This window comes from Glossina fuscipes, unplaced genomic scaffold (assembly GCF_014805625.2).
Source record: "Glossina fuscipes isolate IAEA_lab_2018 unplaced genomic scaffold, Yale_Gfus_2 1, whole genome shotgun sequence".
Classification (NCBI taxonomy): domain Eukaryota; kingdom Metazoa; phylum Arthropoda; class Insecta; order Diptera; family Glossinidae; genus Glossina; species Glossina fuscipes.
Genome location: NW_023998415.1, coordinates 6,958,847 through 6,971,155, shown reverse-complemented (window position 1 = coordinate 6,971,155; position 12,309 = coordinate 6,958,847). Strand labels below are relative to the sequence as shown.

The following is a 12,309-nucleotide window of genomic DNA, read 5'->3' as shown; positions in this document are numbered from 1 at the left end:
AAAAATCGATACACGAATATCCTTTTAGGAGACTCTACGATTCTGAAAAAAAAATTAATATATAACAAGGTGGACCTTTTCTCCTTAACAAGTTTAAATATTTCAAATCTCCGACTTGTAATATATAAGAAACATTTCTTTCGTAAGTGCACTTTTTTATATACATGAACGGAAGGACGAGGAAAGCACCAATTCGTTATAAAAATTGTCATTCTCATCTTAGGTTGCTAGCAATGGCTGGATTTGGTTTTTGGCATCTTTCTTAAAACGTTGCCTCCTTAGATCTCTATTCTCTTCTTAACAGCTAAAAGTCGATAAATTGCGGAAGCTTGTCCGTAGCCTCAATAATAGAAATTAAAATAAAAATTCGAAGTACATCAGGTCTATCGACAAACGCCCCTTCGTTTGTCTACTTCGTATTGTAATGATCGGAAAATTATGATACAAAAATTGATTGAATTGTTCATTTATCGATCCACTAGTCCACGATAGCTTAAAAAGGACTTCAAATCGTAAAACTTACAAAATGCAAAATATACTGAGTTGAATTTTGATATTCATATCGTATACGAGCACCCTCGGTCATTCCATCATTTCTTAATATATAACACATCGCTCAATTAATTCGTAGAATAGCAAATAGGTGTCACAGCTTTTGGCGAATTCATATGCCTCATAGGTAGCATGCTACTTTTGTTTTTTTTAAGAGCATGCCAAATTCCAAATCCCTTGTGTAGCGTGGCTAAAGCAAACGTAAATTGTAAAATATCGATCGGCATATCATGAAATTTTGAAACATATCTCTTAATGGTTGATATTATTTCAAAATCATACGGATTCGCTCATAGTTATCTTGCAATCGGATTGAACGATCTGTTATAATCCGTTTAGAAAGTATACTAACTTACTAATGGAGAAATACATGAACATTTCCTTGGTAATTAAATCCTTGCAATCAATTCATTTAAGAATAACAAACAAATCCTGTACATGTGTAATAGATAGACTATGGAAAATAATTCCTATTTCGCTTTTTTTTTCGCAAGACTCGTACACATTTTATTAAAATTGTACTTTATTAAACCAAACATGCATCATTTTCATTGAAAATCTCTTGGGCAAATATTTTAACAGAACGATTATCTCATCAATGTAGTTGAAGTTGCCGGAAAGATGTTTGCAGGGGCGAAACAGATGGTAGTCCAACGAGGAAAGTTCCAAGTCATTTTGAGTGCGTCAAAAGCTCCTAATGCAATTTTCTCCGTTATTACTGAATCATTAAAGATGTGCTCGGTCTAGCATTATCATGAAGAATGACTACGCTTTTTGCGATTGCTCCATTCTGGACTGACTCTTCGCCGCTGTTTCGTGCTGCAATTGCCTTAGTTTTTAACATTAAAGAGTAGAATTAACTGTCTGGCTGGCTTAAAGGAATCTGTAATGACGAATCCCCTGTTATTGCCATTTTTTTTACCGCACCTTATCAATTTCTTCAAGAATGGTTCAAATGCGTTTCGCAATTCGGTCCATTGCACATGTTTAATTCACATACGATTGAAAACTGTTTTCTAATCACTGTGTGGTTCCGCGTCGTTGTGCGTAAAATTTCGCCGACGTATTATTTCTTATAAGTAGAAGATGTGATTGCTAAGTGGGCTGACACTTGGCAGAAATCAGCTCAATTTGAATATTGGAATGGATTACCAAACTATCATAGATAATGTTAACAATTGAATGGTTTTTTTTGTAAATAAAATACGCGAAAATATACACTTTTTTGGCAATGAGACCCGAGCAGAATTCATCGTTTTCGATGCTTTCCGGCTGTTCCAAAAAATTCACTATATAAATTTCATATCGACGAATAATAAAGTGTTTGTCCAAAATTTTTGATTTGCTTCAGTTTACTTTCTGACCTAATCAAAAGTAATTAAAAATAATGTAAAACGTATAGCTTTTTCACTCGTCCAATTTTTGACTCCATCCTATGCAGCGCGCCAAAAAGTCCCGCATTTCTAATGCTTCTTTGCAATCATCGTAATATTGTGTTAATTGCGATCTGAAGGTGTATGAATATTTTGAAATGTCCATATTCCCCAACCAATTATCGTCGTAGAATTCTTCAATTTCTTCGAGCAAATTGTGTAGCGCGCAACATACTTTCGCAATATTACCCTTAAGTTGGGATTCAATAAATTCCGAACATGACAAAATCTTCCAACGACCGAACAGGCGCTGTAAAGCAACATCCGGAAATATATACAAATTGTCCATTGCTTCGTTAAAGTCGAATTCGTAAGATTTTTTGGGGTTATCATACGATTTCATTAGCCAAGTGCGTAAAGGATAGTCTTTGGGTGCGGCCACAAAACAGGAGACAGATCTACCAAATATTTTAGGCCATCTTATACAATTCACTTCGGAATTGTTACGTAAGAGCAGCGAGGGTTTATTCCCAGCGATCTCAACCTTGCGAAATCTAAATAATAAAATGGCATATAAATGTTCGTGATGCACTAGAGCCAAATTTGAACTTACAGCAGGCGATCATCAATAATAACCTGGACGATGACGCGATCGTTACCTTGGACTTTCGCTCCGATTCTTTTGCCATCAACAGACAGCTCAAATATGCTTAAGACTCCTACTGCTACCGGCGGCATATACGAAGCCTGTTGAAAAGCCGTCCGTATTTCTAGATACTCTTGATCTTCACTAGGCATAACTAATAAACTCGAGCCCATCTGCTTCAGAAAAGTTTTAACAAACCATTTTAATATTTCGCGGATTTCGACTAGTGATACGTTGAATAATGAAGCAAGGTAATGGAAGTTGGTGCCAGTTGAAAAGGTGTATAAAGCTATAAATATACGTTTTCCTAGAGACCGACTTACTTCGGCCTTGTCAGTGACTTGTTTCAGTCTTTCACACAGCATTGAGAAAGTGTTTTTAGATAGATGAAGGGTATTTAGCCATTGTTCGTCTGTAAATGAATATAGCATATCTTCAAAGTAATCCCGGCGCTTCTTTTCTAGTGGTTTTGTTGCATTACTGTTTCGGAATAAGATTTGCGGGCTTATTATCATGGGTAAGGTTTGCAAACTATTCATTTCCTTTTCCCACAACATCTGTATAACAAAATTCCGCAACATTGTTTGTCTGCGCCTCCACCTCTGCTGGGCTTTGCGTTTTTTAGTTATAACCAAAAATTGAAAATTATATAAATGCATTTTCAATAGAGTTAAAGCCAATTCTTGCTTTCCACGTTTGTCCGATTTGCAAATGCTTTGCTCGCAATTGTTGATTTTAAGCTCTAGTTTATTGAGCTCTTCATCGATATTCATGCCTTGGTGTTCTTCATCTAAATGTTCCTCGAGCATTTCATCTGAAAGTTAAAGTACGTATGAACAGAAGTTTTAAATTAATTTCTCGAGCTAAACCTTCCAATTCCATAATTGAGCAATATTAACAAATTATTAGTAGAGCCCTGCTGATAAAATATATGCTATAATACGATCTGGCAGCGAAAGCACAAAGCTTATATCGTACAGCAAACTAATTATGTATCTTTAGTTAACTAGCTATCATTTGAAAAGCGTACAGTGAGAGCCATTTGGTTGAGAGCTACATATGGCTTTCGCTTTCGAAATTTATTTCGAAAAATAATGGGAAAATAAAAAGGAAATATGGCATTTGTTTGTTTACGATGCAAAATTTTTAACGAAATAAAATGAACATTTCATTATAACTCATATAATCTGCATCCGTTTCCATCTCTGCATCCGTTCCGATCAAGCAGTCCCGTCCTCGAAGCAAGGGTCCCCCGTGGTTTAATAAAACAATTAAATACTACAAGAATAGGAAAAACAAGGTTTTCAAAAAATTTTCGAAAAGTGGTTCTTCTTTCGACTATTTCGCTTACTCTGTTGCAAGGCATAAATTTAATTCCCTCAACCGTCAATACTACTGCAGATACCTTCAGTTTGTTAAATCCTCCTTGTTTGCTAACCCTAAATACTTTTTTAAGTTCGTTAATTCCAAAAGAAAAATCTCCATAAATCCGTCGTTTGTGTCTTTTAATGGCTCCGAGTCCTCGGATGATTTTGAAACCTCAAATCTCTTTGCGGAATACTTCCGACAAAACTTTTCAACTGCCAATTTTGATTTATCGGTAAACTATCCATATCCGATTTCTTATTCGATTTCAATTCCTAAGTTTGTTATATCTGAAAATGACGTTTTTGAAGGATTGAGCTCTCTGAACTATAATTCTTCGCCAGGACCTGACGGAATCCCCTCATGTGTACTTATATCTTGTGCTGGCGAGCTTTGTGATGTTATCTCAAAGATTTTTAATAAGTCTTTGAATTTAGGTGTTTTCCCTTTGTGTTGGAAGACTTCTTTCATTATTCCTATTCACAAAAATGGTAGTAGGCAACTTGTAGAGAACTACAGAGGCATTGCCAAGTTGAGTGTCTTACCTAAACTGTTCGAGCGAATTGTGGGTCAGTATATAGCCTTTTCCATGAAATCGTATATTTCTCCTTTCCAGCATGGTTTTCGAAAGGGAAGATCTACGGTGACCAATCTGTTAGAGTTTACTTCTCATATTTTCAAGGCTTTTTCTAGTGGTTCTCGCACTGATGTCATTTACACTGACTTTAGCAAAGCGTTTGATATGGTTAATCATAGACTACTTAGATTTAAACTCCAGACCTCTGGCTTTCCTCTCTTCTTAGTGGAATGGTTAAGCTCTTATCTGCATGGTAGATCATTCAGATTTGTTTAACCTCATTACCTCGGATGAATTCCCCGTGACGTCTGGCGTACCTCAAGGTAGCCACTTAGGTCCCATTTTATTTAATTTATACATCAATGATTTGCCCTCCGTGATTAAATTCAGTGAGATTTTAATGTATGCTGATGATGTGAAACTGTTTTCTTCTTTTTCCGTAGAATCGCAATCACATCATCTTCAAAGTGATTTGAACAATTTGGTTGCATGGTGCTCTCTCAATCTTCTGAAACTAAATCTAAATAAATGTAAGAAGCTTTTTTCTTAAGAAGGAAGTCGTTCAGTACTCAATACTTCATTGATTCGCACAGGTTGGAAGACGACGATTCGTTCATAGATTTAGGCGTTCTATTCGATTATAGGTTACGTTTCAATTTGCATATTGAGTCCTCGTTAAGTAAAGCTAGGTCCGCGTTTGGTTTTATAAAGAGGTGGTCCAAAGAGCTTGATGATCCTTATATTACGAAAAGGCTTTACACGTGTTTGGTTAGACCTATACTTGAGTATGCCTCTGTTGTGTGGTCTCCTTCATATAGGTGCTACGTAGATTCAATTGAATCTATGCAAAAGCAATTCTTGCTGTTTGCCCTTAGGAATTTGGGTTGGGACCCGATTTCCCCTCTTCCACCCTATGAAAATAGGTTGCTTCTGTTATCCTTACCGTCACTCGAGAAACGTAGATTTGTTCTTGGGGATTCCTTCTTAATCAAATTAATAAATGGTGCAATTGACTCGCCCGCATTACTTCGTGAGATAGGCTTTAATGTCCCTAACCGCTTCTCTAGGCACTTTATGTTGATAAAACTTAGTCAATGCAAATATAATTTTGAACTGTTTAACCCTCTCAGAGGTGTTTGCAAGAACCTAAATGACGTCTATTATTTATTCTCATTAACGGACTCTTTAAAGTCCATTAAAGCAACATTGCGTAATACGCGCGATTTACCTATGTCGTACTTAAACTGACTTAACCTTAAATATGTCATTATGAGTCGAAAATTAATTTGTTGTTAACAATTACCAGTTGCCAAGCTTATGCATGTTTGCGATGGCTTAGGCGTTCACTTGCAATTTGGTCCTGTATTGGTTGTGGGTGTGGCTCTATGCTAGTTGTGTACATGCTTTTTTTTTTTTTTTTCCTCTTTATTTGTTTTATTGTATTTATACTAAGTTTTATTATTAATTAATTTTAAGATTTACTTAAGAGTCGATTGAACTCGACTGCCATTTTGTTTTAGTTTAATTTCTAGTATAAGTGGAATAAATAAATAAATAAATTTCATACTTTCATTTCTTAGGAAAGCTTTGAATAGTAAAATTGAACTTTGGATTTTATTATATATCATTTTATTATTATTTTAGATAATATATTAATACATTAACATATGAATTTATCTATAGAGAATGCATAATATTTTGTGGTGCGTTGAAAATCAATCCTAGTCTCGTATCATATGAATAAAAGGCAACTCATTCATTTTTAGCGAACATCTTAAAGCGGATTCATTCTGTAAAGCCGTCATTTCAATACATTTAAATTTGAAAGTTCAAAAAATATGCAAGTTTATATTTCCTCATTTATTCCTAGTGAAACGTCGACACCGTCCTCAAAATAAGATGCCTTGATCCAGGAAATCAGAAGTTTACTTCCATCATTTTCAACTGGTCGCAAACCTTACGAATAAAATATTTTCAGGAATTTAGGCAAAAACATATTTGTATGTAGACTAACTCTCCATTCTATTCCGGCTATGCTTGCCTTTTCGATTTATAAAGCATTCCTCATTGACATAAATTGAAAAGGTACCCGTAAACTGAGTGGAATGGCGACGAGTTAATCTAAGCACTCGCTTATCTCCTAAGTAAAATTTAGATTTCGTGGATCAATCCACGACTTACATGTGTGACCGCATTCGAGGGAAAGAGATTATCTGGAAGACAATTGGATTGGAAATCAAGGTAATGCTTGGCTCCTTGATAAGCAATAATAACAATTTCAAGAGCTACGTAACTGTACACCATTCACGGATACACTTGAGAGCCATGGTTAATGACGCCGTACATAACGTCACTTGGTCCCATCAAACAGGTATACAAAGATGTGGATCGCAAGGTCAGCAATATTGTTGAGAGGTTGTTGGTATATATAAAATTAGTGTTAAATTCATTTTTCAAAAATATAAGTTACGAGTTATCTTTGATAAAGACCGTTGTAAACGTAAAAAAATATCAGAATTTTTTATTAAATAAAATATCATAATTGTCAGTATGATAGGGATAGCTATTAACATCACTTTAACTTTGGTCTGAGAATGATTGTTCGAAAAAATTTGCAAAGAAGTTGGAAATAGTCTGCAGATCAGATGCTTCAATATTGTCAACATACATAGGCGAAGGCAATTCATAAACTCTTCTTTTTGAATTCACAAAACTGTGAAAGCTTTTAGGATTCCTTTTAAAGTTCTGTAGATGCATTGAGTAACACCAGTTAAGAACTTCAGTTCGGCAACCATGTAAGAGGCGAGAACCATAGAGCATCCACTTTTATTTTAAATATTTTATATTTCTAGTTTCCAATTCTTTTCCAATAGCTCTTTCGTCCATTTCAACTTGCCGATCAACGATGCCGTTCTGCGGATGTAATTCATCTGTAGCATGCAAAGCAGCTCAAAGGGCTCTTAACGTTATCTAACTAGCTCGCCGCAATTGGGGGGTTCATGAAAATGATTTTGCCCTATAGAATCTTTATAAATTTTTAAGGTGTAAGTGAATGTGTAGTGAATTAGAGTGTGTTAAGTGTACACTTACTTCGCCAGCCAGTATCATAACAACATAATTAGTTTACAAACATTTTATTATATTGGAATTATTAAAAATGTCTTAACCTATTGGTGACAATTGTGTAACAGTCGTAAAAATCATGAATTATAAACTATATTAATGATATAAAATACAACTCACCTAGTCACGCCGAATGTACATTCGAGGTCCTAGAGAAAAAAAAATATACAACTTGTTTGACCTAATTTGAAACCGCTGTCACGTCCGCTCTTTGATTTTCTACACCAGTTGCAAATCACTGTCACCGTAATACGTGCCAGTGGCGACTATGCGATACTCATCTGATATAGCCTCCCAAAATTTTCCGCCGATTTAATTTTCGTATTGACCGGCTTGCATGTGCATATTTTCACACATTGTGTGTTTTTGGTTCTTTTGAAACAAGCGATCTTCAATTGGTTAAAATTATCTGCTTCTAGTTATTTTTAGCTCTTCTTTAAGTGTCGTAAGAAATGTTTATTTTTCTTTATATTTTTTTTTTTATATATATATAATTTTTTTTTTTTTTTTTTAAACTTAAAAAAAAAGTCTTTACTTTACGAATGACATACTTCAACTCAATACTTTCTTTTTATATTGGGAATATCCTTTCTTCAAGGGTACAAATGACTCAGGAGTGTGGTCACTTCATTAATATAATTAGCGAACTGAATTATTTAATGCACTCGCGTTGGGTTGTCAATTTTCTTCTTTTTTAGATTACTAAAAAAAAAGTCTTTACTTTACGGATGACATATTTCAACTGTATAATAATTTTTTTTTTTTTTTTTTGTAATGGGAATGTCCTTTCTTTAACGGTACCAATGCCTCAGGAGTCCGGTCACAACATTAATATAATTAGCGAACTGGATTATTTAATGCACTCGCGTTGGGTTGTCAATTTTCTTCTTTTTTAGATTACTAAAAAAAAGTCTTTACTTCACGGATGACATATTTCAACGGAATATTTTTTTTTTTTTTTTTTAATTATTAAAATTTTTTAAATTTATTTATTTTTTTTTTTTTATTATTTTTTTTTTTTTTATTGAACTCAACAAAATCCAAAAGTTGAATACTCAAAAAAACGTTCCCAACAAAAAAGAAAACTTGACATCCCAAACAAAATAAAACCAACGCCTACTTGTTTTCCTACACATCATCACATCAGTTGAGGTATTTATGGCCAATCGAGACACAAAAACTGATTTTCGTGCGGGGATTACTAGAAGCTGATCACTCTCACTTCAAAGCTGCAGATCCACAGCTGGAGATTTAGATTTAGATGTACATCTAGTTGCCGCCGTAGACATAGGAGGTCCTACTGCAATTATGCTAGCGATATTTATCGAAGGTTAAGATTGAGTTTGAAGTTGCTCCTTATTCCCAACGATAGCACGTGTACGCCCAGCGCTTATTCGGAATATGTAGTAGCAGATGAAACCACCGCCTCCCTCTAGCTAATGTTACGGCTTCAACAGGTAAAACTGCAGCTATCACATCAGATGGTGGATGAGCGGTTGCACTGAGACGCGGAACCGGAAGAGTAGCAAAAATCGAAGCTGACGTCAAATAAACGGAAGATTCTTTTGCGTCTTACACAGCCGCATTCTCAGGGTCATTCTTTTTACCGTGAACACTAATGGTTTTACCTCTATGCAGGCCACAAGGTGTCATTACGTCATTCGTTTTGCCGGAGCTTGTCAAGTTATGTGTGGCAAGTTTCCATCTTTTTTCCATTTGAATTCCCGAAAGATCATCACTAATAATGATGTTCGGTGGATTTAGTATTAAGCTATGAGAAGATTCAATATCATAGCATATCAACGAGTCGAGGACGTACGAGAAGCCCAATCAATTAAATTCGGCGATAATAGTGCACTTCATATATCCGCACAATTGCTAGACTGGCCTCGTTGCACAGTCAAGGAATCTAAATATTTAAATGATGTAAACATCTCTTGATAAGTAATAAAGTTGGCAGTTAAATTATTTATATTCTTTCCACGCTTGACTGTGTTTATTCGAAGAGTCTATAAATGTCAATGTCCTTTTGACGGCAATTCGGATAGGATCTATAATAAGGTAACAAATATATAAAATGGAAGTAAAAAAATAAAATTCAAAATCCAAACTCACAATGAAAATTATAGATAGGAATCAAAAGGAAAATTAAGTTCATTTGATCTGAATCTACACTTTCGAATTGACGCTGTCAAGTTAAATCGTTCTTTTCCATGGCTGACTGTCACTTGCTGCGATAGAGCGCCTTAAAGTCATCTATAATATCCGCTAACAACTGCACTATTCGCTCCTGATTTTCCAGTTGTTTGCCGTTATATTGTTGACCACTTTCAACATATTCCCTAAGCAAATCCAAGATATCAAAGCTCAGACCCTCTCCGAACTATTTTGTGCTTTCATCATAAGATGAATATCTGGCAAAGAGTAATCATTTTTATTAATAATTATATAATAATTGACATTAAAAATGAAGATTAACACATGCACTTACTTTCATTTCTTACTGGGAATATCATTCCAGGCGTCGTAATCTAACATGTGAGCGTTTCTAAACACATACAAAAGCGAATTAGAAAATAAAGCAAAAATTCTACATTACAGTTGTACTTATGGCTGATTTCCACTGGTAGAAGATATTTTCTGCAGAACTAGTTGAGTAAAAAGTCGAAAACATTATCTGTTTACAATCAAAATTGTCTGCACTTCATTACTCGCAACTCATTGGAATTGCAGGTAATTCCATGCTGCACAATATGTGTAAGTATTTTTGCTGGTTCGGAAAGCAATACAACTCATTGAGTGCAGGTTTTAATTTGGTTTTTCTGTTAAAAGTATTTCGCTTAGTTTATTTCGTCAAAAATTTAGAAAATTTTATATTCATTTATGTTTGTATCATTTTGTTATTAATTGTATCTTAGAAACAAAGAAATGTCATATTTGACCCTTGTGTTCTCATTGTTTTTTCGAAATAAATTTCGAAAGATGAAAGTCATACATAATTCTTAACCAAATGTTTCCAAGGTACGCCTTCGAAATGAAAGCTATTTAACAAGAAGATATAAAATCAGTGCCCTGTCTAACGTACAAACAGCTGAACCAAAACGAAAAATTAGCAAAGAAAAAAAACGAACTAACAAACAAACAAAGCAGAAACTTGTTGACCAAGAAAATTAGAACTTGTGAATGGTAAGTAATATATTATTAAATGTTAATTAATAGTCGTTTTGTGATAATCAATATATAAAAATTAGACAGAATGCTTCGACATATCACTCATGCCATTTGATGAAAAAGGATCGAACTTCGCGACAAAGAATTATTATGAGCCACAGAAGGGCTCTGCGGGATGCTTCCAATTCCCTTACACTACTTGAAAATGTGTAAGTTTTCGTAAATATATTTGTGTGTCATACGTAGTTATATATTGTGTATTTATATTGGTAAATGTAGATTTCTGCAAGAGTTTGAGTTGGTCGCAGAAACCAAAATTTGCTTCAAGGAAAATTTGTCCTTTAAAATTTTTGCAGAATTTTTTTGGTGGACCTATAAGCCACGTTCCTTAGTCAACGAACCAGTCACAAGTTGGAGTTCGTGAAAAGTAAGTAATAAAATATTAACAAACAATCGTTTTGTGTTAATCGACATATATAAATATTACTCAGAACGCCCCTGCAACATTTGATAGAAGAAGGGATTGTTATGAGGCAGAGAAGTGCTCTGCAAGATGCTTACTTCTATTTTATTAATAGTGTTCATAATAGAAATAAATATATGTACGTATTCAATATATAAATAGTATACATATAAAAATAAAAAAGAATATAAAATTCAAAGTTTGTCAACATAAAGAACTAAAATTGTCTTCTTTTAGATCAAATTTGAGTAGAAACTTGAATAATTCAACCAACCCAATTACTTGGGATCTAAGAAAAGAGGAAATGCACGTTGTTCTTTTTCAGCTTTAATAGCTTGACGTTGATCGACCTATCGCTCTCGATTTGTTCCTTTAATAGTTGAGTTTCCTCTCTTAACACTTGAATTTGGTCCCTTGATAGTTGTTAAACGGCTCCTTGGAAGCGCTTTTTTTATATAACTTATATCGTATGGAAATTTTTACAATTCTCAGCCGGATAATGTATCTTTGTTTAATGGCGATGACCCATTAAATATAATGACTATGTCCTTCTATTATATAATAATATCATTATTATTAATAGAATAATGATCTTGATACCAATAAATTTTTTATGTTCTAATGTACATTTATTAAATATATTTACCGATTATTTTCCCCTTAATCAACTGAATAAAGTAGCAACGTATATAAACAACGTATATAAATAGTTTTCCTTATTGAACTGCAGCGTGGAAAGATGGCGCAAAGCCTTCTTTGCCCACCAGCTGAAATAATTATTTTAACCGTAATTATCATTAGATTTGCATTTTCCAAATTTTTTAATGTGTCCAATGGCACCTAAGGGATTGTAATTTGTTAAGAGAATCCTTATCATGCGAACAAAAAAAGTCGTTTTTCTATTGTTTTAAGAAATAATAAATTTGTCAGCTTCCGTCATCCCCTTTAACGAGACTTGTTGTTGACTCAAGGGGTCGTCGATTCTCACATAACTCAGACGGATATACTTCTGTTATATATGATTTGCTTTTATTAAATA

At 34.2% G+C, this 12,309-nt stretch overlaps 1 protein-coding gene and 2 long non-coding RNA genes across 3 annotated transcripts; 1 reads left to right on the top strand and 2 right to left on the bottom strand.

Moving 5' to 3' along the window:
* Positions 1-964: 964 nt before the first annotated feature.
* Positions 965-3,837, bottom strand: LOC119631533. The gene is made up of 3 exons (XM_038023832.1): positions 3,441-3,837; positions 2,539-3,385; positions 965-2,479 (listed from the first exon to the last, which is right to left on the bottom strand). Exons 1-3 carry the CDS (start codon positions 3,451-3,453, stop codon positions 1,960-1,962), a joined length of 1,380 nt encoding a protein of 459 aa, XP_037879760.1. The 5' UTR covers positions 3,454-3,837; the 3' UTR covers positions 965-1,959.
* A 4,960-nt stretch (positions 3,838-8,797) lies between these two features.
* Positions 8,798-10,175, bottom strand: LOC119632449. Its single transcript, XR_005246786.1, has 3 exons — positions 10,128-10,175; positions 9,752-10,050; positions 8,798-9,687 (listed from the first exon to the last, which is right to left on the bottom strand). It is a non-coding gene; the product is annotated as an uncharacterized LOC119632449 (long non-coding RNA).
* Positions 10,176-10,742: 567 nt separating this feature from the next.
* Positions 10,743-11,450, top strand: LOC119632670. Its single transcript, XR_005246799.1, has 4 exons — positions 10,743-10,822; positions 10,888-11,016; positions 11,087-11,234; positions 11,299-11,450. It is a non-coding gene; the product is annotated as an uncharacterized LOC119632670 (long non-coding RNA).
* The last annotated feature ends 859 nt before the right edge of the window (positions 11,451-12,309 follow it).